At 41.6% G+C, this 27005-nt stretch overlaps 1 protein-coding gene across 1 annotated transcript in view; it reads left to right on the forward strand.

The window, feature by feature from the left end:
- Nucleotides 1-27005, forward strand: part of LOC126092709 (centrosomal protein of 104 kDa) — a 466825-nt gene that overhangs the window by 174322 nt on the left and 265498 nt on the right. Inside the window, exon 3 of the mRNA XM_049908432.1 lies at nt 7028-7254. Within this exon, the coding sequence (XP_049764389.1) occupies nt 7028-7254 (227 nt within the window). The remainder of the gene's footprint in view (nt 1-7027; nt 7255-27005) is intronic.

Genomic DNA, 27005 nt, shown 5'->3' on the forward strand with positions numbered 1-27005 from the left:
TGGTATGAACAACTATATTTTCAGACCATAAAAGAAAATCGCAGGTTGCACTGTTTACATTCTAATTCATAAGTGTTTATCCCAATTAATGGATGATTACTAATCCACAATATCACTCAGACGAGCGTACGCGTAACCGACATGACGCGTGTGACTGTTGTTGGTGCGAAAGCCGAATAATCGAACGAAAGCTCTTACTTTCGCCACGCATACACAGATTTCTTTTGGTACCAGTCGTCCTTGGCACTAGTAATAAATTTTAACACGTTCACAAAGTTAAATTTACAGTTCACAGTTCTCAGTTGTACTAGCGTGCGCGTAACCGTCGCGGCGCGGCTGATTGTTGATGATGCGGAAACGCGATGACCGAATGCACGTTCTCACGCTCGTTACAAGGCACTGGCACTTGTTTGCATTCTTTTATGTTAACTAATTTTTTCTGATTCACATTAGTTCATTCTGACAAGGGAACCTCCCCATCGCACCCCCCTCAGATTTAGTTATAAGTCGGCACAGTGGATAGGCCTTGAAAAACTGAACACAGATCAATCGAGAAAATAGGAAGAAATTGTATGGAACTATGAAAAAAAAAAGCAAAATATACAAACTGAGTGGTCCATGTGGAAGATAGGCAACATCAAGGACAGTCTGAACTGAGGAGCTCCGTGGTCCCGTGGTTAGCGTGAGCAGCTGCGGAACGAGAGGTCCATGGTTCAAGTCATCCCTCGAGTGCAAAAACTTTTATTTTCAGCCAATTATCAAAGTTCAGGCACTCACACATAATCAATTTCGCTCTCCAAAATTCCAGGACATGTTCAGATTTGCTTGGACACATGCAGGATTTGACGGTCTACACACGGAAAAATTTGAAAACTTTAAAAACATATGTTTTGACAGAGCACAGGGAAAACTGTGCGACTGTGAAACTGTTGCATTCATTTGTTGCAGTTTATGTGACAAACTCTTATGTTTTAATCACTTTTTTGGGAGTGATTATCACATCCACAAGAAAACCTAAATCGGGCAAGGTAGAAGAATCTTTTTACCCATTCGCCAAGTGTAGAAGTTAGGTGGGTCGACAACATATTCCTGTCATGTGACGCACATGCCGTCACCAGTGTCGTATAGAATATATCAGACGTGTTTTCCTGTGGAGGAATCGGTTGACCTATGATCTTGCGACGAAATGTTTTCGGATCCCATTGGAGAGGCACGTCCTTTCGTCTACTAATCGCACGGTTTTGCGGTGCGGTCGCAAAACACACGACACTAAACTTATTACAATGAACAGAGACGTCAATGAACGAACGGACGGATCATAACTTTGCGAAAATAAAGAAAGTAAACTTTTCACTCAAGGGAAGACTTGAACCATGGACCTCTTGCTCCGCAGCTGCTCACGCTAGCCACGGGACCACGGCGCTCCTGCGCTCAGCATCTCCTTGATGTTGCTTATCTTGCGCATGGACTACTCAGTTTGTATATTTTGCTTATTTTTTTCATATTTCCACACAACTTCTTCCTGTTTTCTCGACTGATCTGTGTTCAGTTTTTCAAGGCCAATCCACTGTGCCAACTTATAACTAAATCTGAGGGGGGTGCGATGGGGAGGTTCCCTTGTGAGAGACCGAACACGGCGCGGATGATTGACACTGTACGGTATAACACGCAACGAGAGGATACACAAATACGTTATCAGCAGCACTGTTCATTTTTAAATTACTTCTTGACGCACTTTCCTCTGAATCACTTGCATGTTTTATCACTTTACTGTAATAACACTTGTACCAACACTTCAGCTTCCATGCTAACAATGCCTCTCACATGCAGAGCTACAAACTACACAACTTAAGAGTTCCGTGTCCCGTGCTCGAATCTACAGATGCGGCTACCCGCAAAGATACTCCGCAACTAAGCCAGCGATATGACAATACGCTTACAAGTTGTCTGATAATGCTTTGGGACATGTAACACGGCGGCGCCGGCTCCAAAGCACTGTCAATCATATTTCTGTAGCACTGTCTGCCCTTCTTATATATATTCTCATGCTTTTTGTTTTGTTCACGATATAAACACTTGTTTCAGTACATACAGTCAGTAGACAATGACTTCGTGAACAAATGTACTTGAAATTAAATTGAGAACTCAATGATTTTTAAGTTGGTTTATTCTTCACGAAAGAATGTAGTACCATGCCATCTATTAAAACCTTCAAGGCAGTGTAACAACATAATAGTTGACTTGGTCGTGGCCAGAACAGAACTGATTACAACATCGACATTCAGTACGTTCTCCAGTTTTCGTTTATTTGCATTGCAGAAATAATAACCACAAGAGATTTTACGCAGCTTCGGGCTGCCTTTTGCGTGGGAAAGAGAAAGTTGGAGCTAGCGACTTGAATTTCCCGTGCTGCGCAAGAAACAGTCGTCCGCTCTCGCTTGATGTGCGCGACGTTCAAGCAAAAAAAAAAAAAAAAAAACCAACACTGCGCAGTTTTACTTTAAGCAATTAGCACTATGAAAAATCGTTAACAATAATATACAACATACCATATGGCATTCTTTCTCATATATCGTGTAAGCGGACAATTCTTCAGTGATGTAGCACAAAATCTGTATCACTATGCAACCCAATTTGTGCCGTACATACGCTTCTTCCAATGGAATAGCGAAAGAATTTGTCTCTTCTAAGTTTCCTTACGTCGATTTTGCACAGTATCTCTGCTAGACTCAAATTCGGGACATTAACATATTTCCTAGGCTGAAATTCGGGACACATTAAATTTTTTGCAAAATACGCTTTATTTATTTATTTATTATATGAGAAGAAGGTTTCAATTAAATGTAATAAATACAAAATATCAATTAAATTTGTTACAAAGAAAAGCACATTTACATTTTATTAATACCTTCTAAGATGAATGAGTGTGATCAGGGCAACTGTATTTATCAGTGCTGTGAATTTACTTTATCAAGTCTGTATTTTTCAACAACATATGAAAAAACTCGACACACGTTTCATCATAATTTATTTTACTTACTAACATTGCTTTCATGATTTCTACAGGGTTGGGTTGGGTTGTTTGGGGAAGGACACCAGACAGCGAGGTCATCGGTCTCATCGGATTAGGGAAGGACAGGGAAGGAAGTCGGCCGTGCCCTTTCAAAGGAACCATCCTGGCATTTGCCTGGATTGATTTAGGGAAATCACGGAAAACCTAAATCAGGATGGCCTGACGCGGGATTGAACCGTCGTCCTCCCGAATGCGAGTCCAGTGTCTAACCACTGCACCACCTCGCTCGGCTGGTTTCTACAGCCAACTGTGTTTTGTCACTTGTCCATATATTTTTCATGTGGGAAAATACCCTTTCAGTAGCAGCATTAGTGTCAGGAAGGCAGCAAAGAAACTCCACTAGCTTGAGTACATTTGAGAATGGCTCATGATTCTGGCTGAAATGAGATATCATCTCAACCCATCTTTGACCTGGAACAGTGTTGTTAGCAGTCCATTCAATGATTTTCTCAGTGGTTACAAACTGTTTGACACTGACATACTCATCATACATTACATTTTCTGCAAACTGGACATATGGCACAGTTTCGCTAGCTAGAGAAGATGTTCTTTCAATGTCATCCCATACAGGTATCTGACTCAAGGTAACCCAATTGTAGCAGTCCAAGTTATGGAAACTTTTTTCAGTTCATTTTGTAAGTAGGATAGAGCAGTTTCATAGAAAAATAATACAGCACCATGAAAACACTTTACCTCTGCTGGAAGCAGACCTACCTCTGTTTCAAGAGTTTCAAGAATTGTTTTAACTCTTGAGTGAAGGAACTGGTCTTCAATTTTGGACTGCAATGTAGTTTTCAACTTACTAATACAATCAGCCACTTCAAATATAGTGACTTTCTGTCCTTCAACTTTTTTAACTGCTTCATGAAATAATGAAGCCTCACTGTGAACAAAGTCTCTGACTGCCCATTAGCTGTTCGAGCTGCGGCCAACACGTGTTTGCACAGTAGAAACAGTTTGATAACGGTTTCGACAATTTGTCGTACCCTCTTGTCAAACGATTTCCCATCATAACTAAAACTAATAATAAAATATACCGATACAGGGAAAATGAATATCTAATTCGGGACAAATTGGGTCGTGATTGTTAATTTCAGGACAAACAGGTGTCCCGAATTACCTTTGAAAAAATTCGGGACAGACACACAAAAATCGGGACTGTCCCGAAAAAAAGGGGACGGATGGTCACCTTACTTCTCTGCTGAGTCCGAGGCCTCACTCTCACTCTCTGCCCAAAGACGCGACCATTGTGCAACATTTTCCGCAACACGTGACCATGATGCATGTGTTTGTAATACGCTCCGTGCTGCTCCTCTGTCATCGTTCTCGTTCACCCCACTTGCTGTTTTAAAAAATTTTTCTATAAACATCTAACATCATTTCAGTTTTCTGGTATGAATCAAAATATTCGTATCACTAGAAGCTATAGTGCTACGAGGTGCATTCAAGTTCTAAGGCCTCCGATTTTTTTTCTCCGGACTGGAAGGAGGTAGAAACATGCGCATTGTTTTAAAATGAGGCCGCGTTCATTGTCAATACGTCCCAGAGATGGCAGCACCGTACAGCAGATGGAATTTTACCACCAGCGGCGAGAGTGAGAACTGTTTTAAATACTTAAAATGGCGACATTTCCCTTACTTCAACAGTGTGCAATCATTCGTTTTCTGAATTTGCGTGTTGTGAAACCAATTGAAATTCCTCGGCAGTTGAAGGAGACATGTGGTGATGGAGTTATGGATGTGTCGAAAGTGCGTTCGTGGGTGCGACAGTTTAATGAAGGCATCGTGTGACAACAAACCGAAACAATCTCGGGCTCACACAAGCCGGTCTGACGACATGATCGAGAAAGTGGAGAGAATTGTTTTGGGGGATCGCCGAATGACTGTTGACAGATCCCCTACAGAGTTGGCATTTCTGTGGGTTCTGTGCACACAATCCTTCATGACGACCTGAAAATGCGAAAAGTGTCATCCTGGTGGGTGCCACGAATGCTGACGGACGACCACATGGCTGCCTGTGTGGCATGTTGCCAAGCAATGTTGACATGCAACGACAGCATGAATGGAACTTTCTTTTCGTCGGTTGTGACAATGGACGAGACCTGGATGCCATTTTTCAGTCCAGAAACAAAGCGCCAGTCAGCTCAATGGAAGCACACAGATTCACCGCCACCAAAATAATTTCGGGTAACCGCCAGTGCTAAAAAAATGATGGTGTCCATGTTCTGGGACAGCGAGGGCGTAATCCTTACCCATTGCGTTCCAAAGGGCACTACGGTAACAGGTGCATCCTACGAAAATGTTTTGAAGAACAAATTCCTTCCTGCACTGCAACAAAAACGTCCGGGAAGGGCTGCACGTGTGCTGTTTCACCGAGACAACGCACCCGTACATCGAGCTAACGTAACACAACAGTTTCTTCGTGATAACAACTTTGAAGTGATTCCTCATGCTCTCTACTCACCTGACCTGGCTCCTAGTGACTTTTGGCTTTTTCCAACAATGAAAGACACTTTCCGTGGCCGCACATTCATCATCTGTGCTGCTATTGTCTCAGCGATTTTCCAGTGGTCAAAACAGACTCCTAAAGAAGCCTTCGCCACTGCCATGGAATCATGGCGTCAGCATTGTGAAAAATGTGTACGTCTGCAGGGCGATTACGTCGAGAGTAACACCAGTTTCATCGATTTCGGGTGAGTAGTTAATTAGAAATTAAAAATCGGAGGCCTTAGAACAGGGCTTCACAACATACGTGCTCGCAGAGCAAGCTGTGAGCAGCAAGGCGCGAGCACGGAGCAGCGCGAGCACGCTACCCCCACTACTGGACCAGAGCGGAGAGTGGGGAAAGTCACGCGGGGCACACAAAAGCTGCCGCCAGTCAATGTAAATCCGCGGCGACCTGCAGGGATATCACTCACAAATTATTACTGCGACGAATGAAACAAATAAAGGAGAATGTACACATGCCACATAATTTTATTAGCTTAGTGTATGCCTCTACATTCGCATTAATTTGTGAACTGTTACACAATAAAAGGTGTCACTGAAGTGTGGGATTCTCGGTTATCTTGTACTTTTTGCCCTTTACAATTGCGTCTATGTTCGGAGTAATTGTTCTTGTGCATTTTAGGCGCAGCGTGCAGTTTAAATTTCGATCAGACAATGCGTTTCTCAGGCGTGTCTTGTTACATTTCATTGCAGAGAACAGTTGTTCACAAACATACGTGGAACTGAACATTGATATTATCGAAGCCGCCAGTTTGTGCAAACGAGGAAATCTATCCTGAGGGAAGCGTCTGTAGAATTCCAAAATGTTTTTCTTGTTCTGAAATTTGTCTCTGTATTCTCTGTCACACTGCAGGTCAATAATTTCTTGCTGCAGCTCAGGACGAATCTCTTAAATATTCGCTGAATATGGAGAGAACAGATAAAAATCACTGTCTAGTGCTGTCAGATCTTGAAAGTGCTGATCAACTAAACTATGTGAATAACGTTCACAGTCTTTGTGAACATCTTGCATGGATGATAATTTAGGAAAATGAGCTAGGTTTCCTGTTTACAGCTGACTCACCCAAAGTGTGAATTTCATTTTAAAAGCTCGTATTCGATCTATGAAATGAGTAATTAGCAGATCTTTACCTTGTAGTAAAATGTTCAAAGCATTCAGATGGCTAGTTAAATCTGCTACGAACGCGAGATCACATTCAAACGTGCGCGCGCATTTCCCCTCCCTCCCTACTCCGCGACCTTGCACCTGCTCGCGAGCACGTGCCTGAGCAGACGCGAGTACTCGCGCTCAAAACCGGGCAGGTGTTAAGCCCTGCCTGAGAACTTGAATGCACCTCGTATGAAACCGGTATGCCGAATGCACATGCTTGATAGCTGCAAGCAGATAACTGTTTTCCTTCCACAAATAGATAAAGTGAAGTTGAGGCGGACCGTGGTGTGATTGCAGCGGAGCGGCTGGAGCTGTGGGCAGGCAGCGACGTGGACGAGTCGGACCCGCAGAGCCTGTGCGGCTCGCACTTCGAGTACCTGGGCTACATCACGCTCTCCAGCAACGAGAGCACCGCCTTCAAGTCCCGGGAGCTCAAGTCGGTCACCGTCCCCTCCTGCAAGGCCAGGTTCCTCAAGCTGCGCCTGCACAGAAACCACCCAAACGCCTTTAACGTCCACAACCAGGTAAGCCGTCAGCTAAAATCTCTGATTCTGTCCCTTATTAATACAACTAATATAATATTTTTCGTGTCGTTACCCTTCTGACTGTTTCGATTCGACTCGACACTGTTTCCTTTCCTGTGCCAACCTCTTCAGCTGAGAGAAGCACATACACCCAAAGTCCTCCATTATTTATTACCAGTGCGTGCTGAAAATTAATGCCTCCGAATTTTTATGTAAAAACTCTTAAAAATTTTTAAACAAAACTAACTTGATTAACATTCTACATCTTTATTCTTCATATCTACATATTTATTTGTCAACATAGTCAACCTGGCGACGATCACATTGCTCTCGACGAGAGAAGGTCTGTCTTGATCACTTAAGTTGTACATTCCAGAACTACCGGTTTCAATCATTGCCATCTTAAGATCTGTTACAAACAGAAAAATAGTGGAGTAGCTAACTAAGTTTGATTAGCTGAAAGTAATCTGGACTAGACCTAGTGATGCATAAAAAATAAAAATGCTAACATGATTAACAGCCATGCATACCAGCCATACATACTATAAAAATATTCTAATATAGGCATTAACGTCAAAATCTATATATATATAGACAGCGTCAGAACTGATTAAAAACGCCAAAGAACCGACATTATATGCTGTCCACTGCAGTGGACAATTCTGCCACAGGTTTAAACGTCAAGCTATCCGTTACTGTAAACATGGTTTGAATAAAACAGTGCGCCGTTCTGTTGGTACGTCCTCCTATCTGTGCACTCTCTCATCCAGTTATGCACGGTGGACTCCGAACTATGGTACAAAATTCCTATCTGCAAGTCTTCGTAGAGATTTCCCCAACCTGGAACTCTCCCACCCACAATAATGCCCATCTCACATATTCCTACAAATAGAAAGCCAAACATCGCCCAACAAAACTTCGAACACACAGGTCCCCTAAGACTGTGAGAGCCAAATCCACCCCGACAATTCTCTGTGTACCTCCCCCATAGCTAAAGTTATTGTCCAATTCGTCACAGTAATGCTGTCAAGCGTTCCACCTTTCCAAACAAATTTCCCTAGCTGTCCAATCTGCCCTCCTCATGAAAGTTAACTGCCACCTATTCCCACAACCAGGTACGCTTTATGAAGTGATATGAATAATACCTCTTTTCTGGAGCATGATACACGTTTGGTTCTGTAGCTGTTATCACTGCATCTGCTGCTGTAGTGATGGTGTAAATAAAACTATTGGTCTCCTTTCCATCAGGCCACGCCACTGAGCCACATGAAATTATTATTATTATTATTAGTAGTAGTAGTAGTAGTAGTAGTATCCCTTAATTCAAGGGTGTGGTCTCTCAGACTACGCAAAAATTTTCGATATCGCTCTCCAAGGCCAGTTATAGCCGATTACTTCTATACTCCCCCTACCTCTCTTGCATCGCCAACCCTACAATGTTTTATTGTTAACTGAATTGAGCCCTTCTTTCTTTATTGTTGACACGCGTTACTGACACGTGTTATGGTCTCTTAGACTGGGTCTCGTGAGTTACGTACCTGTTTTCTTCAGTACAATAAAAGATGTGTTCGCAGAAACATGTCAGTTTCAACGATCCTAAGCTTGATAAATTGTTAATCGGTGGATGGATGAAGATGTCAGTGATATACATCAAGAAATATATGAAAAAGACGATTTTACAATAGCTAGTTATCACAGTTGTGCTATCGAACTGGACGTTGATTCGAAGGAAGAACTTCGGGACAATTGTGATGGGGATGTGGCTGTTTCTCCAATAAAGTACTTAATGTGTATGTTAAAAGAATGTGTTCTCAGTGGTGATAAAGCACAATGTATATCCCAGCGTTCAATGCCAATTTTTCAGATTTTCTGTTTATACCTAACGAGTGCAACTTTCATGTCCAAATGTAAGCCCTGGAATTTAGTTTTATGTGAACGTATGCTTACTACAGAGATGCTATAATGTTTCAGAATGTGAAATTCAGTTCTCTAACAATTTGTTTATGTGTAGTATTTAAAAACCGCAGAAAAAGGATGTGATTTTGTGCAAAAATAGATGCTATATAGCTTAAATTAAAAGTTTCAAATCATTTGTGCCATAATTCTCGGGTTAAACATAAGAGTCCCAGGCATGCCTAATTTAAAATAACACAAAATCCCCAAGACTGGCAAAGTTTTGCGGAAGTTCGAAATATAGTGCGTATTTCAATGAGAGATGCTTTCAATAATTTCCATAACGAAACTCTATCTCGACATCTGGCAGAAAACCCAAAGAGATTCTGGTCTGCGCGATAACAACGGTGAAGTCACTGATGACAGCGCCACTAAATAGGAGTTATTAAACACGATTTTCCGAAACTCCTTCACCAAAGAAGACGAAGTAAACATTCCTGAATTCCAATCAAGAACAACTGCCAAGATGAGAAACACAGAAATAGATATCCTCGGTGTCGTAAAGCGGCTTAAATCACTTAATAAAATCAAGGCCTTCTGTCCAGATTGTATACCAGTCTGGTTCCTCTCAGAGTATGCTGATGCAATAGCACCATATTTAGCAATTATATACAACCTCTCGCTCACAGAAAGATCCGTACCTAAAGACTGGAAAATTGCTCAAGTCACACCAATATCCAAAAAGAAAGTAGGAGTAATCCGTTGAATTGCATGCCCATATCACTAACATCGATTTGCAGTAGGGTTTTGGAACATATACTGTATTCGAAAATTATGAAGGACCTCGAAGAAAACGATTTATTGACACGTAGTCAGCACGGATTCAGAAAATATCGATCTTGCGAAACACAACTAGCTCTTTCTACTCATGAAGTAGTGAGTGCTGTCGACAGGGGATGTCAAATTGATTCCATATTTTTAGATTTCCCGAAGACTTTCGAAACCGTTCCTCACAAGCGTCTTCTAACCAAACTGCATGCGTATGGAATATCGCCTCAGTTGTGCCACTGAATTCGTGATTTGCTGCCAGAAACGCCAAGTTCATAGTAAGTCATCGAGTAAAACAGATATATAAGATTCGGCGTTCCCCAAGGAAGTGCTATAGGCCCTCTATTGTTCCTGATCTATATTAATGACGAGACAATCTGAGTAGCCCTCTTAGATTGTTTGCAGATGATGCTGTCATTTACCGTTTTTTAAAGTCATCAAATGACCAAAACGAATTGCAAAATGATTTAGATAAGATATCTGTATGGTGCGAAAAGTGGCAACTGACCCTGAATAAAGAAAAGTGTGAATTTACTCACATGAGTACTAAAAGAAATCCGCTAAATTTCGATTACGAGATAAGTCACACAAATCTGAAATCTGTATATTCAACTAAATACTTCGGGATTACAATTACAAATACCCTAAATTGGAACGATCTCATAGATAATGTTTTGGGTAGAGCCAGCGAAAAACTGCTATTCATTGGCAGAACACTTAGTGCAACAGGTCTACTAAAGAGACTGCTTACACTACGCTTGTCCGCACTATTCAGGAGTCTTGCTATGCGGTGTAGGATCCACATCAGATAGGACTGACGCATGGCATCGAAAAAGTACAAATAAGGGCAGCTCGTTTTGTATTATCGCGAAGTAAGGGAGATAGTACCACATACAAGATACGTGAATTGGAGTGGCAATCATTAAAACAAAGGCGTTTTCCGTTGAAACGGGATCTTCACATGAAATTTCAATCACCAGTTTTCTCCTCCGATTGCGAAAACATTCTGTTGGCACCCACCTACATAGGGAGAAATGATCATCACGATAAAATAAGAGAAGTCAGCGATCGCACAGAAAAATTTAAGCGCTCGTTCTTCCCGCGCGCCGTTCAAGAGTGGAACGGTAGAGAGACAGCTTGAAGGTGGTTCATTGAATCCTCTGATAGGCGCTTTATCCTGAATAGCAGAGTAATTACGTAGATTTAGATGAGGTCCCACCTCGTAGAATGCATCACAGGAAGTCACTTTGTGAATTAAATGTTATTGTTATTCTTCTTCTTCTTCTTCTTCTTCGTTTCTCCCAACTTTGGGGTACGTTGAATCAATCACTTCTGTGTGTTCTGTGCCTTTCTTTTCGCCCAGTACTGTTTCATTCTTTCTGATCTTGCTTTTCTTTCCTCATCAGAGATGACAATCGTTCTTTTCTTTCTATTTTGGAGCTGGAATCCCTCTTTTCTGTCTTTGCTTATCATTTTTGCGGTCCTGTCTGTGAGCATTTTTTCTGTGATGTGTAGTTCTCTTAAGTCTTTCTCTGTTTGGATAAACCAATTTGGTTTGGATTTTTTATTCCTGAAGTAGTCAAACATTCTTTTTGTAAGTCTATTTGGGTTCATTCTGAGAATGTGCCCATAAAACTCAATTCTTCTTTTCCTCATTGTATCCGAAAGTTTTTCTGTGGTTTTGTAGAGTGTTTCATTTTTGGTATGAATTAGTTTGTCGTTATGAAATTTGGGGCCTAAAATTTTTCTCAATATTTTTCTTTCTTTGATCTCTAGCCTTTCAATTGGGCCATGGTTAGTGATAGATAATGTCTCAGCTGCATATAGTGCTTCTGGTTTAATGACAGTGTTGTAATGTTATTATTGTAATTGTTATTATTATTATTATTATTATTATTATTATCCATAAATTCGGACATTAGAGACATTGAACATGGGCAAATGAATGGTACCTCATCTTATCTACACAGTGTTCACGTATTTCACACATACTTCTCACTTTAATCACTGTCTGTGATGAGATGCCTTAATGTTGTTATTGTTCTATATCAGTCGTCCTTCAAAAACCAGCTAATATCAACACACCCCTGACTGACTAACACAACGAAAGCGAGTTCCTTGGCAGAAATACACTGAGGTAACAAAAGTCGTGCGATACCTCCTAATATCCTGTCGGATCTCCTTTAGCCCAACGTAGTGCAGCAACTCGACTTGGCATGGACTCAACAAGTCGTTGGAGGCCACCCACCTCTCCTGCAGAAATATTCAGCCAAGCGTCGCTTATAGCGCTCCGTAATCGCGGAAGTATTGCGGGTGCTGGATTTTGTGCACGAGCTAACCTATCGATTACGTCTCATGAATGTTCGATGGGATTCATGTTGGGTGATCTTGGTGACCAAATCATTCCCTCAAATTGTCCAGAATGTTCTTCAAACCAGTTGCGAACAATTGTGGCCTCGTGACAAGCCGAATTGTCATCCATAAAAGTTCAGTCGTTGAATGGCAGCAAATGGTTCCCAAGTAGCTGATTATAACCATTTCCAGCCAATGATCGGTTCAGTTGGACCAGAGAACTGAGTCTAGTCCATGTAAACACAGCCTCCACCATTGTGGAGCCAGTACCAGCTTGCACATTGCCTTTTTGCTTCGTGGGTTCTGCTCCAACCTCGAACCCTATCATCAGCTCTTACCAACTGAAATCGGCACTCATCTGACCAGGTCACAGTTTTCCAGTCGTCTATGGTCCAACCGATATGGTCAAGAGCCCAGGAGAGCCGCTACAGGCGGTGTCGTCCTGTTAGCAAAGACACTCTTGTCGATCGTTCGTTGCCATAACGCCAAATTTCGCCGCACTGTCCTAACGGATACGTTCGTCTTAGGTCCCACATTGATTCCTGCGGTTATTTCACTCAGTGTTGTTAGTCCGTTAGCACTGACAGCTCTAAGCAATCGCCGCTGCTCTCGGTCGTTAAGTGAAGGACGTAGCCACTGTATTGTCCGTGGTGAGAGATAAGGCCTGAAACACAGTCTTTTCAGCATACTCTTGACATTGTAGATCTCGGAATAATGAAATCCCTAACGATTTCCGAAATGGAATATCCCATGTGTCTGGCTCCAACGACCATCCCACGTGCAGAGTCTGTTAATTCCCGTTCTGCGGCCATAATCACGACGGAAACCTTTTCATATGAATGACCTGAGTACAAACGACTGCCCCACAAGTTGACAGCCCTTTTATAACCTTTGTACGTGATACTACTGCCATCCTTATACGTACAAATCGCTAACCCTTGACTTCCAGCACCTCAGTGTAGATGCATACATGGCAGCAACATTTGAGGCATGAGGTTTACAGTATGCCGCAGACCTTATGCTAACATCATGAATAATAATATAACAGAACACTAGGTCACCCCAATTGGAACGATTATACTTAACACTTCCTTTGTTTAACCTTTAAATCTAAAGGGAGTGGAAGGACTGACCCAATAAAGTGAACATTTCGATTCCAATGTGTTAATTAACTACTGAAACTTCCCCTTAGAACAATTTTACATGACTGTGCTTAAACTGACACACAATATTTTTAGCGCAACGCAATCTGACTATCAAAAATCCCTACAAAAGAATGGCTCTGACTAACATTAAACTATACCTTTCACAAATCACTTACCTCACAAAAATCTTAATTACTCGAACTACTGCAATACAGCGAGCGCCACTATTGCCAGCTAAATAAAAGATTCAAACTACAGAAGGCACTAACTACTGATAGGCATAGTTAGCAAATGAAAGATTTTAATAGAGAACAAACAATGTATTTACCTTAATAGTCATAATATATATAGCAGTTCATGACAAATTTCAAAACTCCGCCATCTCTCTCCCCACATCCACCACTGCTGGCGGCTCACCTCCAACTGCGCAACGCTACGCGCTGTTAACATCCAGCTGCCGCTGCCCAACACTACAATGGCAGACAACAATGCAAACTAGCCACAGACTGCACACAGCACAGCCAGTGATTTTCATACAGAGCGCTACGTGGCGGCGGCGTTACCAATATAAGGACCTAAACAGCCTACTTACATAAAGACAACATAAACAGCCTACTTACATAGCCCCCATGCTCCCCACAAAAAATTTTACAAATTGTTTTGGGCAGTGGCCAATAATGATTTGAAAAATTTTTTCATAATTACCATAACAAAGATATCAAATGCACACACTTATTTATACAATGTTGGTCAAAAGCTAAAATTTTCTCACAGTCCATAAAGACAGTCTAGATTGTTCATCACAGTAAAATTGCAGTGTTTTTCTCAAAGTCTGAGCAGTAAAAGAAAATACACATGGAAGTAGTGGATTTCCATGCAGTCTTGAAGAAGTAGTATTGTCCTTCCAACTGAAAGACAGTGCTGACTCTTGACGTGCTGACAGGTAATGGGCCACAACAGAGCAAACCCACAGCAGAGTCATTCGAACTTTTGAAGAATATTGGTAGGTAGGTCATCACAGAGCAGACCCACTGTAGTCCTGGTAGAGAGTATGGTATTGGTGGACCACCAGAGGTGCAGACCCACTGCAGTCCTTGTAGAAATAATGGTATTGGTGGGTCACCAAAGTTGCAGACCCACTGTAGTCCTTGTAGAGATGACCAGCAGCCATCTGTTGCGACTGTGCAGGTGCACAATCACCATTGAAGAGTCTTGCGGATAATATAGCAAGTCCATAAACCACTACTTGTGCACTCACAAAGTTTTTGGAATTGTCCTTAGAACCAGCAATGCTGTTATCCAGTCCCTTGCTGAATTATTAACACACGTGCAAACACTAACAGTCCCAAATTCTCACATATTGTCCATATAGTATGACCAACAGAAACGTGTGCAGTGAAATGTAACATACAAGTTACTTAATTTAATGAACTGGTGTCAATTACAATTTTATAACATAATAATACAATAACAAAGGTACAAAATACATCATTAAAAACATAACAATACAGATAACATTTGTAGTAATACAGGCTTTACAAAAGAATAGAAATAACATATACATCAGTGTTACAAGGTTTATGACATAAATACATACATAAAAGATCAGAATAATTATCGAAACATCTCCTTTACACATGAGCATTAAAACAAAACAGAATAAATAATGTCTAAGCATATTTACAAGGTAAATAACATATTATTAATGCCAATTATATTTGAGGATAACAGTATTCCTCATCATAGTGAATGTAGCTTAGTGTTAGAAGAAAAAATTCTATGAAACTACACAGAAACAGGAAGAAAACAAATACACAAGGGTACACAAACACATAGTGGGATGTCACAAAAGGAAAGGACAGGGTTCGTTATCAGTGTAACATTTGGTACTGCAGTCCAACCCAAAACTTCATGCCATAGATCGTTCCTCTTATTTCGACATTTGCTCCAGCCAAAAAATTCTATCCAAGCATGTTTTCTGTATTCTGTTCACACATTTCTTACCTCATTATTTATTTACCATTATCTTACCTCAACATTTATTTCCAAGAAAATCCTACCTAAACCTGTTGTCCCTAAACCCTACTTTTTTTGTTCATATCCTCTTTCAAAGTACTTTTTTGGCCAAACAATTTTCTTGTAGCTTTGCAATGCATTCTTTACCTATTCTCCATAGTCAGTTTCTTATATAGTCTACCCCTCTTAAGCTAACTTAAATCTACTGAGCTCAGATGCTAAACTAAGGGACGAGGCAATGCAGCAGCACATAACAAATTAACACAAACCACAAGGACAAAAAATTCAAATTGGCAAAGCAATTGCAATATTACAACTAAGATAAGGCACTGTGCAGCAAACAAGAAAAATAAATCAGTAGTAAAACTAGCTTAGAAGAGTAACACAAATTAAAATTCAGTAGCACTATGCCTGGCAAACAGCAGCAGCAAATATAAAAAATATAAAACTTATATCTATACATGACAAAGCTCAAGCAGAAAAAAATATTACAGTAAAAACAACAATGCAGATAAGGGAAATGTATATTTACATCTTAATGTCTATGCAATTAAAGTGGTGCACCACAAAATTAATTCTAAAAAAAATTACCAAGTACTTGAAAAGAAAATTATATATGCAGTTACTGTTATTAGTCCCTTCTTATTGTTCTTTCCTTTCCAAGTGCTCCTTTTTTGAAGAATGTGGATCAAAAAATTATTATTTAATAGATCTGTTGACAGAAAGTGTTCACATTAGCAAATGCATTTTATTTTATTTTATAAAAGCAATGCTGCAACACAGCAGAAACTAGATATCAAATGAAAGAAGCAACTATGAAAAGCAAAGCATAAAAATATCATTCAATAGTCATGTGACATTTCATAAGTTAGTAGAAATTCTCTCAATTCTCATAGAAAAACACTTGTCATAATCAGGTGTGCAGACGTACAAATATTTCCCATCAATTCATAAGCATTTCAGTAAGTAGCACAAAGTACGAGTAATCATATGTTTTCAAGTAACGAACGTGTCGTATTAGCGATGCTTTCTACAAAGGAATGTCAACAGCGAGGTTAATGGACTCTTTTTTTCGCCACCTAATGGCTTTCTTTTGTCAGACGACTACCTCTCAGCTGGGTGCCCATGACGCATTACATGCAGGTGGTCACTTAACTTTCTTACGGAAATATTTACGACAGCAGATTCCGCTACAGTGACAGTCTCATATACAAAATATCACGGGTCGAGAATTTGTGTTGCAAATGTGTAGAAACAAAATCTTATGAATATAACAGTGTCCAAAAAATTTTCGCCGGCATTGTGATACATTCACGCATTTACACACATTTCATAACTCTTAAAGTACGATTCTTGGATTCCAACATCCTTTTTCACAAGCCAGAGTCCCTAACTTCTATTCATTATTCATATACATATAAACACGTAATCACATTCCTCATATTTGGTAGCATCATCTTATTGACATAAACATACCTCAACAGAATAATACACATCGTCGTCGTAATAATATCATAACATCTCAGTCAATTCTCAAAATCGTCGTAGCTTCCTCCAATAATTAAAAAAAAATTCTCTGCTCATGTCAAAAGTGTCACCTGCCTCAAACGTACTTTAAAAATCGTGATCCCATACCAAATATGTCATTCAAAGCTCTCATAATATCACAATGGGTCCGAAAAAATATGAACAGTTCACAAAGTACAGACAAAATACAATTTCGTAAGTGTGAAGTTACCCAACTGTGTAATTGCGTAAACATGTGTCACTGATGTAGTAAAAAAAATGTTTGTTTCTCTGTTAAATAATCAGGTGGCTGTGTAATTCTGTGTTGGAGAAATATGGTACCGATGTGTAAAGTTGTATAAGCAAATACCATATTAGCTAGGGCTCCTTGTGCTTGCCAAACACATGGTACACAAAGTAAGCGTGTACCCCCCTGAGGATTATTGTAATTATACCCTCAGCTGTTACAGATTACAGCAATGGAATGAAATGTATCACGGAAAACTTTCTTTGTAATTCAAAAATCTTTAAAAATAAATGTTTTAAGTACAAAATTAATCACTCAAATACGTGTCCGGTAGCGCTAAATGTGCGTCTTGCTGTAAGATAATCTCTGTGGAAGTGTCGTAGTTATTGTCCTCCGAAAGCTAAGTTCTGCAGAAGTCAATGTACTTACCTCATGATAAACAAAAGTGAAATGCTTTGCGTATAGATATCTTACTTATTACGCTTATTGCCATGATGAAGAAAGTACTGTGCTGTAACGTATTGTTGTGGTACGGAAAAGGCTGTCTCATGGTAGCTATACCACAAAAGTTACTACTAAAACATGTTTTACTTTCCAGAAGAATTCAGAAAAACTGTGCAGATATAAAACAGATACACCGCAAAAGCAACATTGTAAATTGTCACTCATTAGTAACGTCGTGATATAATCTTGTAGCTGTCACAAAAACTAACCACTGTGTCATCTGGTATCTCTCAGAAAGTACTTTAATTCAGAATGTATTTTCAAGTACACCAAAATGTTGCATTAAAATCTCATTAGCAGTACTGGTAAATGTTCTAAGTATATGAGCCTTATAGTCGTTACGTAATTGTGCAACTAACAAACAAGAATGTACACACACAATAACACTGTGTCGTCTGTTCACAATAACAATGCATTTGTAATGTCTGTTTAAATAAGTTCTCTTGGTTCTTGAGTGGATATTGAACTTCAAAACATTGTGGCATGTTAACAGTTTCTAAGTTTGACAAAGAGTACTAGTAACGTGAAGTGAAAAATTTTATAGCAAAGACTAAATTAAAAAAACAGTTTATCTCGCAATAAACGGTTTTACATGTGAGATGTGGTGTAACCCTTTGCTCTTCTCAGTACGGAGAGTTTCAACTTGAATGCAATTATCATGCGGTATGTCCGTAAAGAATACTGGAATGTTTCTCAAGGTTAGCGTCAATGTTATTTTTCCCTGAGCCAGCGGGCGCAAGTGGCTGCTGCGGTGTGAGTCATTGTCTGTTTCTTTGTAGGCGTGCATCGTTACTGGCATAAGGAGACATAGCTTCTACAAATTCACGTTGTCGAAAGTGCCCTGCTCTGTTTGAGTCCCGCCAGTTCTGATGAAATTCAGGTCTGTCGTTATGATTATATCGTCTGTCGTCATGTCGGTAGTTCCTGTAGCTTCTTTCTTGTCGGTTAAGTGGTGGAGAATTTCTCCATGAATTATCACTGCACGGTGGACCGTTGCGTCTGAAGTTATTCTGTCTCCCATGATAATAATAGTTCTGGTTGCCATATTGTCTGTTTCTCTGATTGTCTCTGTGATAGTCATTACCGCGGAGAGGTGATCTTTCCCTGTAATTATTACTACTCTGCCAAGGGTTGTCATACGGGTGGTGTCTGTTTTGGTCACGATTTAGGTTATAAGAAGAACCTTGTCGTGTATTATTTCTGTCATCGCGGAATTGTGACAGATGTGACCTGTAATTGTTGTGCTCCTGTTTTCGCGTTCCGCGATTGTCAGTGCCAATTTCCAGTTCTTGTAACAGTCCCTGAAAAGCTTCAATGTCGGCTTTGCAACGTCCTGCTAAAATAATATGTCGTAAATGTTCAGGCAGTTTGATTAAGCAAATGCGGATGAGTTCTGAGGGGCTGTATGGGTTTGAAAGATACTGATTCTTATGCAACATGTCTTCAAAATATTTCATAAGACTGGAAAATTCAGATTGTTCGAAACGTTTCATCATTATGATGCCATGTTTTACTCGGTCTTGTGTAGCTTGAGACCAATATGCTGAGAGGAATGCATGGTAAAATTCTCCTTCACTGTGACAATCGTGAATGACCGATCGCATTCTTACGGCTGGTTCATTCTACAAGTAGCCACACATAAATTCTAACCTGTGTTCTAATGACCAGTTGGGAGGAAAACAATGAGAGAATTGATGGAGCCACGCTTGTGGATGAATGTTGTTGGCAGAATTCTTAAACGTTTTGAATTTACGTGTAGTAATGAACAGCTTATAGTCAAAATCATCATGTCGGCGAGTCGCATGTCGGTAATTGTTACGTCGTGTCGGCGGTTCCATCTCAAAATTCGGTGCACATTGCCAATTTCTTTCATAACTTCCGAAATGCCCTGTGTTATTATTTTGTGGCTGTTCCGTATTTCTATGTCCCTCTTCCCGTATTGGAGCGCGAGTGTCCTCTGAAATACATAATTCTTGTATTACCTGTATCAGCTGATCTTGTACTTCCCGGATTTCTCTTTGGTGTTGCGTATTAATTTGATTCAGATTTTGTTTCAGATTCCTAATTTGTTCGCACTCTTCTGTATCATTAAAGACTACCGGTTTTGTGTCATTCAGAGTATCATCAACCTTTGTAGATAAGTTAGTGACCTGATCCGAAAGTTCGGCTACTTTCTCCGATAATGAACACATTTCCTCAGTGTGTTTTTCTGAACCAAGTTTCAGAGTGTCCATTTGTGTTGAAATCGAATCTACTGTGTCCTTTAAGTTTTCCTGAGTTTTTGCAAGTTGCATAACCGAATCGGTAGATGCAACTGAGTCAGTTTTAGCCCACAAGGTCTCATGATTTTCATGAACAATGGTTTGCAGTTCTTTTATGGCTGCTTTGTGATTCTGTAATGCATTTTCATGCTGCGAAAAAATAGGTTGAAAATGCTCACAAATTTGTGTTTTTATGTCATTACAGACTTTTTGACATTTCGATTCAATGTTATGTAACTCAGTAGTTAAATCTTCACGTGTTTGTTCAAGTGTGGTGTCTAACTTCTGAAGATTTTGTTCCATTGTGTCTAACTTTTGAAGCTTTTGCTGTGTTTGTCTCTGATTTTGTTCCATTGTGTCTAACTTTTGAAGCTTTTGCTGTGTTTGTCTCTGATTTTGTTCCATTGTGTCTACCTTTTGAAGCTTTTGCTGTGTTTGTCTCTGATTTTGTTCCATTTGTTGCATTAGTTGTAATAACAATGCATTAGTGTCTGGAATCTGTTCCTCTACGCTTTTCGGCAGTGCATTTGCACCGGCAACATTCACATTTTGACAAGCTGAAAATGTGTCTTGACTTATTTGAGAAAACGATGAGGACGCACAACCTAAATCTACAGTATTTGTAAAATTGTATCCTGTCATTTCGGATTCCTGAGGCGAGCTGTTGCCTACCGAGCGATCGATAATGCTTCCCTGTTCACAACCTGTTTCACTGTCTACACCATTATTTGCCGCCCGCTCCATTTCCCTATGCACAATTACCAAATTACTACTTGGAATGTCTGTTAATTCACGACACAGTGGTGCTGATAAGCTACGCTCGTCGTCACTATTATTTCTCAGTTTACTTTGGAGCCTAGTGTTACGTTTTTCACGCGCCATTATTGTGACAATATTTCACACGACAACACAGAAAAGCACAATTTGAAGAGCAAAAATAAGAGAACACATTAACATAGCACTGAAAATAATATCTAGTTAATTGCAGCTGCTAAATACTTGGTGCAAATGTACATGCATGCCACAACTGTTTTATTGTGCAACAATGAAAAACCACAACTACCAAGGAAATTCTCCCTATAATTACGCGCTAGCAATAAACAAAAGCTACACTAAATACACAAACTACAAGAAAAAATCAGAAGATTCCAGTGAGGTATCCTAGGCTAAGGGTCGACATATGAAACGTCCCCTTACAATTTGAACAAATTTTACATGACTGTGCTTAAACTGACACACAATATTTTTAGCGCAACGCAATCTGACTATCAAAAATCCCTACAAAAGAATGGCTCTGACTAACGTTAAACTATACCATTCACAAATCACTTACCTCACAAAAATCTTCATTACTCGAACTACTGCAATACAGCGAGCGCCACTATTGCCAGCTAAATAAAAGATTCAAACTACAGAAAGCACTAACTACTGATAGGCATAGTTAGCAAATGAAAGATTTTAATAGAGAACAAACAATGTATTTACCTTAATAGTCATAATATATATAGCAGTTCATGACAAATTTCAAAACTCCGCCATCTCTCTCCCCACATCCACCACTGCTGGCGGCTCACCTCCAACTGCGCAACGCTACGCGCTGTTAACATCCAGCTGCCGCTGCCCAACACTACAATGGCAGACAACAATGCAAACTAGCCACAGACTGCACACAGCACAGCCAGTGATTTTCATACAGAGCGCTACGTGGCGGCGGCGTTACCAGTATAAGAACCTAAACAGCCTACTTACATAAAGAAAACATAAACAGCCTACTTACACTACCAAAAACAATCTCACATAAAAATTGACAGACGCCACTAGTAGTGGGACAACCTTCGCGTCAAGACACGCTGCATAGTTGCCAAATTTATTCAAGATGGCGGCGATGACGTCATTCAATACAGCGGTATGTAGACTTGGCAACATCGCATGACGTCATCCAAGATGGCGGATTTTAGCGGGAGAATAGTCCAATTGTGCTATGTTCACTAACCTAAGCCTCCAGAAGAAAAAAAGGTGGGAAGTTTGAATTCCAACAGGATAATGCATTCAAAAGTCGTACTTATCTTTATTCTGATTACTGATTATCATTCATTAACATTCATTATCATTTATTATTATTTATTATCATTTATTATTATCATTTATTATTATTGACCTGCCTCCACTAGAAAATTAAATCCAAATTCCAATTCCAACACGATAATGGCTGCATAACCTTACTTTTGTTTATTATTATTCATTATCATTTATTAACATTCATTACCATTCATAGTCATTAATTACCCTTCATTATCATTTATTATCATTCATTATCATTTACTATTAATATTAATATTATTATTATTATTTATTATTATAGGCCTACATCCACTAGAAAATTGCGCCAAATCAAATTCCAACACGATAATGTCTCGAAAACTGTACTTCTATATACACTCCTGGAAATGGAAAAAAGAACACATTGACACCGGTGTGTCAGACCCACCATACTTGCTCCGGACACTGCGAGAGGGCTGTACAAGCAATGATCACACGCACGGCACAGCGGACACACCAGGAACCGCGGTGTTGGCCGTCGAATGGCGTTAGCTGCGCAGCATTTGTGCACCGCCGCCGTCAGTGTCAGCCAGTTTGCCGTGGCATACGGAGCTCCATCGCAGTCTTTAACACTGGTAGCATGCCGCGACAGCGTGGACGTGAACCGTATGTGCAGTTGACGGACTTTGAGCGAGGGCGTATAGTGGGCATGCGGGAGGCCGGGTGGACGTACCGCCGAATTGCTCAACACGTGGGGCGTGAGGTCTCCACAGTACATCGATGTTGTCGTGAGTGGTCGGCGGAAGGTGCACGTGCCCATCGACCTGGGACCGGACCGCAGCGACGCACGGATGCACGCCAAGACTGTAGGATCCTACGCAGTGCCGTAGGGGACCGCACCGCCACTTCCCAGCAAATTAGGGACACTGTTGCTCCTGGGGTATCGGCGAGGACCATTCGCAACCGTCTCCATGAAGCTGGGCTACGGTCACGCACACCGTTAGGCCGTCTTCCGCTCACGCCCCAACATCGTGCAGCCCGCCTCCAGTGCTGTCGCGACAGGCGTGAATGGAGGGACGAATGGAGACGTGTCGTCTTCAGCGATGAGAGTCGCTTCTGCCTTGGTGCCAATGATGGTCGTATGCGTGTTTGGCGCCGTGCAGGTGAGCGCCACAATCAGGACTGCATACGACCGAGGCACACAGGGCCAACACCCGGCATCATGGTGTGGGGAGCGATCTCCTACACTGGCCGTACACCACTGGTGATCGTCGAGGGGACACTGAATAGTGCACGGTACATCCAAACCGTCATCGAACCCATCGTTCTACCATTCCTAGACCGGCAAGGGAACTTGCTGTTCCAACAGGACAATGCATGTCCGCATATATCCCGTGCCACCCAACGTGCTCTAGAAGGTGTAAGTCAACTACCCTGGCCAGCAAGATCTCCGGATCTGTCCCCCATTGAGCATGTTTGGGACTGGATGAAGCGTCGTCTCACGCGGTCTGCACGTCCAGCACGACCGCTGGTCCAACTGAGGCGCCAGGTGGAAATGGCATGGCAAGCCGTTCCACAGGACTACATCCAGCATCTCTACGATCGTCTCCATGGGAGAATAGCAGCCTGCATTGCTGCGAAAGGTGGATATACACTGTACTAGTGCCGACATTGTGCATGCTCTGTTGCCTGTGTCTATGTGCCTGTGGTTCTGTCAGTGTGATCATGTGATGTATCTGACCCCAGGAATGTGTCAATAAAGTTTCCCCTTCCTGGGACAGTGAATTCACGGTGTTCTTATTTCAATTTCTTATTTCAATTATTATCATTTATTATTTATTCAAGATGTCCCATTTTCTCGGCGAGAAAGCAATTTTCCTTACACCCATAACAAAAATCTATCACAAGTTCAAATCCCAATACCATAATTAATCACACATACGAACTTTCTCCCTCACTTATCTTTTTTCACTGGTAGCCTATCATAATCGCGTCAAATAATAAACTGCTCTTATAGTAACGTAAGTCACGTCCTTTGATTTTGCAGGGGGGAAGGGACTGAAGCCTTTATTTCAAGCAGTACAGTCATCATTTGTTCTCCAACAGAGTCAGCACACACATCTTTGATATCGCAGTGTAGTCACCACGACATCACGCTCCAACTGAATTAGTTCAAATCCTCGCCACCCCCTGGCCAAGGCACGAAGACACTGCCTACGCCTGTCACGTGTGGCGGCCGGCCACTAGTGCGGAGGGCGAGCCCAGCGATCGCTCCCACGTCGTAAACATGTTTTCACTGGACACGCTGGAACTTGTCGAGTCTGACGTCACAGCGGCCCCTTGTCCGCTCACCACGTGTATTCGTCGCCTCCGCACGTTTCCCGCCAAAATTGTCTCCCACATAGCTGAATCACACAACGGTCGACCGTTAGCTGCCACACTTTTGGTGCCACGTTAAAACTTGTCGATGCCGACTGCTCACCGTCCACCACGTCTCCCTGTGCGAGCGAGAACGCAGTACTACTTTTTTGATGACAAAGTTTGCTCGACAGTGGTATCCGCCATGACTATATAACAGCACGTTTGGCCCGCACTAGAATGCCTGCTAGCTCTCGCGCTCCTGTAATAACTGTAAAATCGCTGCGCCACCGTCCTGCTTACGTCACACACTCTCCATACACCCGATGGTCATAGCCTTCTGCAAATACCTGTAAAATGACTCTTTATTTCAGACATTACGGTCATGCAGGTGTGTCCCAACTGACTTCTCCATGCTCACACAGCGAAACTCCAGAGCGCAGCTGACGTACGCGCGGCCGGCTGAGCCCACTACATTGGCAGCTCCCTGGCCAGCTGACGTCAAGCGACCAGCGGTGCCCGCACACCCCCACAGCCAGCACACCAGGTAGGCGGCGAGCGGCGCCTCAAGGTCCTGCCACAAACGGTCGGCCGTGCTTGCCTCAGAGTCCGACTACGTAAACATCTTTCCGCGCCCGCGAGCACTTAACGCTGGACAGGATGGAACCTGTCGACTGCATGCCGGACAAAGATTACGTTTGGCGCCAGAGTTTGACCGACAGTGGAATCCACCATGACCATATAACAGCGCGTTTGCTCGTCGCGAGAACGCTCGCTAATTCAATCTCACCACCCCGCTATATTAAACAATTGAATTTAGAATTTCATATACGTATGAAAACTTGTTCAACTCCCTAATTTCAACTACTTTTCGAGGACCAGACCGCCACCTCCGCCTCCTAGGAACCAGCGCCAAGTTTGAAATCCACCAGTAAACATAGCTCACTTGCGCTTCCGCCACCAACCTAAGAAAATTGTTTCAAACTAAGCCACCAGCAACCAACCTCTTCCTACACGTTTCTGGTAAACGGACTCACGCTGCACTAGGGCCTTGGATGGAGCAACGAATTTACTTTATTTAGGAATGGAGTATATGCATCACACCGACATGTCCCACATCATACAGACCTGCAAAACACTCCTACATAACTCATTTATAATGTTCTAGACACACGCTTGCTAATTGTGAACAGTTAAAAATAACTCATAGCACAGCCTGCAGTCATGTGAACAGCTCGTAAATAATGCAAAACATTTACCTCCAAATAGCAAAACAACTGCTAATTTTCGGAAATAATTTCAGTGCATAGGCTGATGGAAGGAGGGGCGAGTGAACTTTATTTATTTGCGACATATCTTTTTGAAACTTGTCATAGGTCTCGAGATGTAAGGCTGACATAAGACAGTTTCTGAACTCCAATAGTGCACTACACTTGGCAACACAACCACACCCACCAAGTTATTCATTCCAATCCAGACCTGTAACTCCTCTACAGATAAATTTGTCCAGTTATTTGTCTACTCACTCACATTCTGACCAGATTGCCATTATTGCGCAAAAACAGCTTAGACTGCGCTGTGCTGCTCGGGGAAGTAAGGACGGGCTGCACTCCATTTATTTGGAGCCCTTTTATTTAGTCGTGGAGTATATTTGTCACAAAACACCCGCACTGATCCGGCTGTGGTCATCTGACACAGGCCACAGACACGTAAACAACTCCTAATTTCACCACACAGAGCAAACAGCTCTTAAATAATGCAGTACACAATATCAGCAGATGAGCTCTGTACTCTTAAATTCTCCAAATAAACCACCGCACAGTGCACAGACATGCTCGCAAAATAATGCAACAGAAGCGCCCAAACACCACCAGCTGCCAAACCGACCAAAAGTATCTATTCGGCCTCCCCCAAACACGTCCTCAACACAGTCGCATTCGCACCTATCACCGGTGAAATTGATATCGCCTTAGATTACGCTCCAAGGCAGGCCGCACGCGCATGCTGTCGGCGGGGAAGCGGGTTCCAGAGTCTCCAGCCAAGTTCAACTGCCGAGCGCTCGTGACAGCTGACACATGTGAAAGCTGCATTGTTCTTCTCATGTATACCGCCGGCGTCTCAGGTCTGGACCTGCCTCCTTCACGTCTATTGTCAGAATAGCTCATAGCTCGTTGACACACATGATTCGGGGGAAGTAATGTGTATTCCGTTTGTCCGTGCTGGAGGTGGATCGAATTGGTGCCTTCGTGACTTCTTCACTGTTTGATGGTAGAGGATAAAGATGATCGGGTGTTGAGAATCTTTTGTACTTGTACCTAGTTTGAGGTGTACAACATTGCACGCATTTCCGGCAAATGGTCTAAACAAGGTCCTGTTGTAGTAACTGAGATCGTTCTGTTTATAGACACGTTGCAAAAGGTAATAGATATCTCTTTCTCCGACTTAAATTGCAGAGATCAGATGGGTGAAGATAAATGCATACTCATCTATGCTTAGAGAGGGAGAGTGCTTTTTTATTATTAAGTGAGTTTTGGCAAGAGTGAATATGGTTTTATATATGCGAGTGGAAATTGTGAGACTGTTTACATGTCCTGTTGGAGA

The sequence above is a fragment of the Schistocerca cancellata genome, chromosome 7 (assembly GCF_023864275.1).
Source record: "Schistocerca cancellata isolate TAMUIC-IGC-003103 chromosome 7, iqSchCanc2.1, whole genome shotgun sequence".
Classification (NCBI taxonomy): domain Eukaryota; kingdom Metazoa; phylum Arthropoda; class Insecta; order Orthoptera; family Acrididae; genus Schistocerca; species Schistocerca cancellata.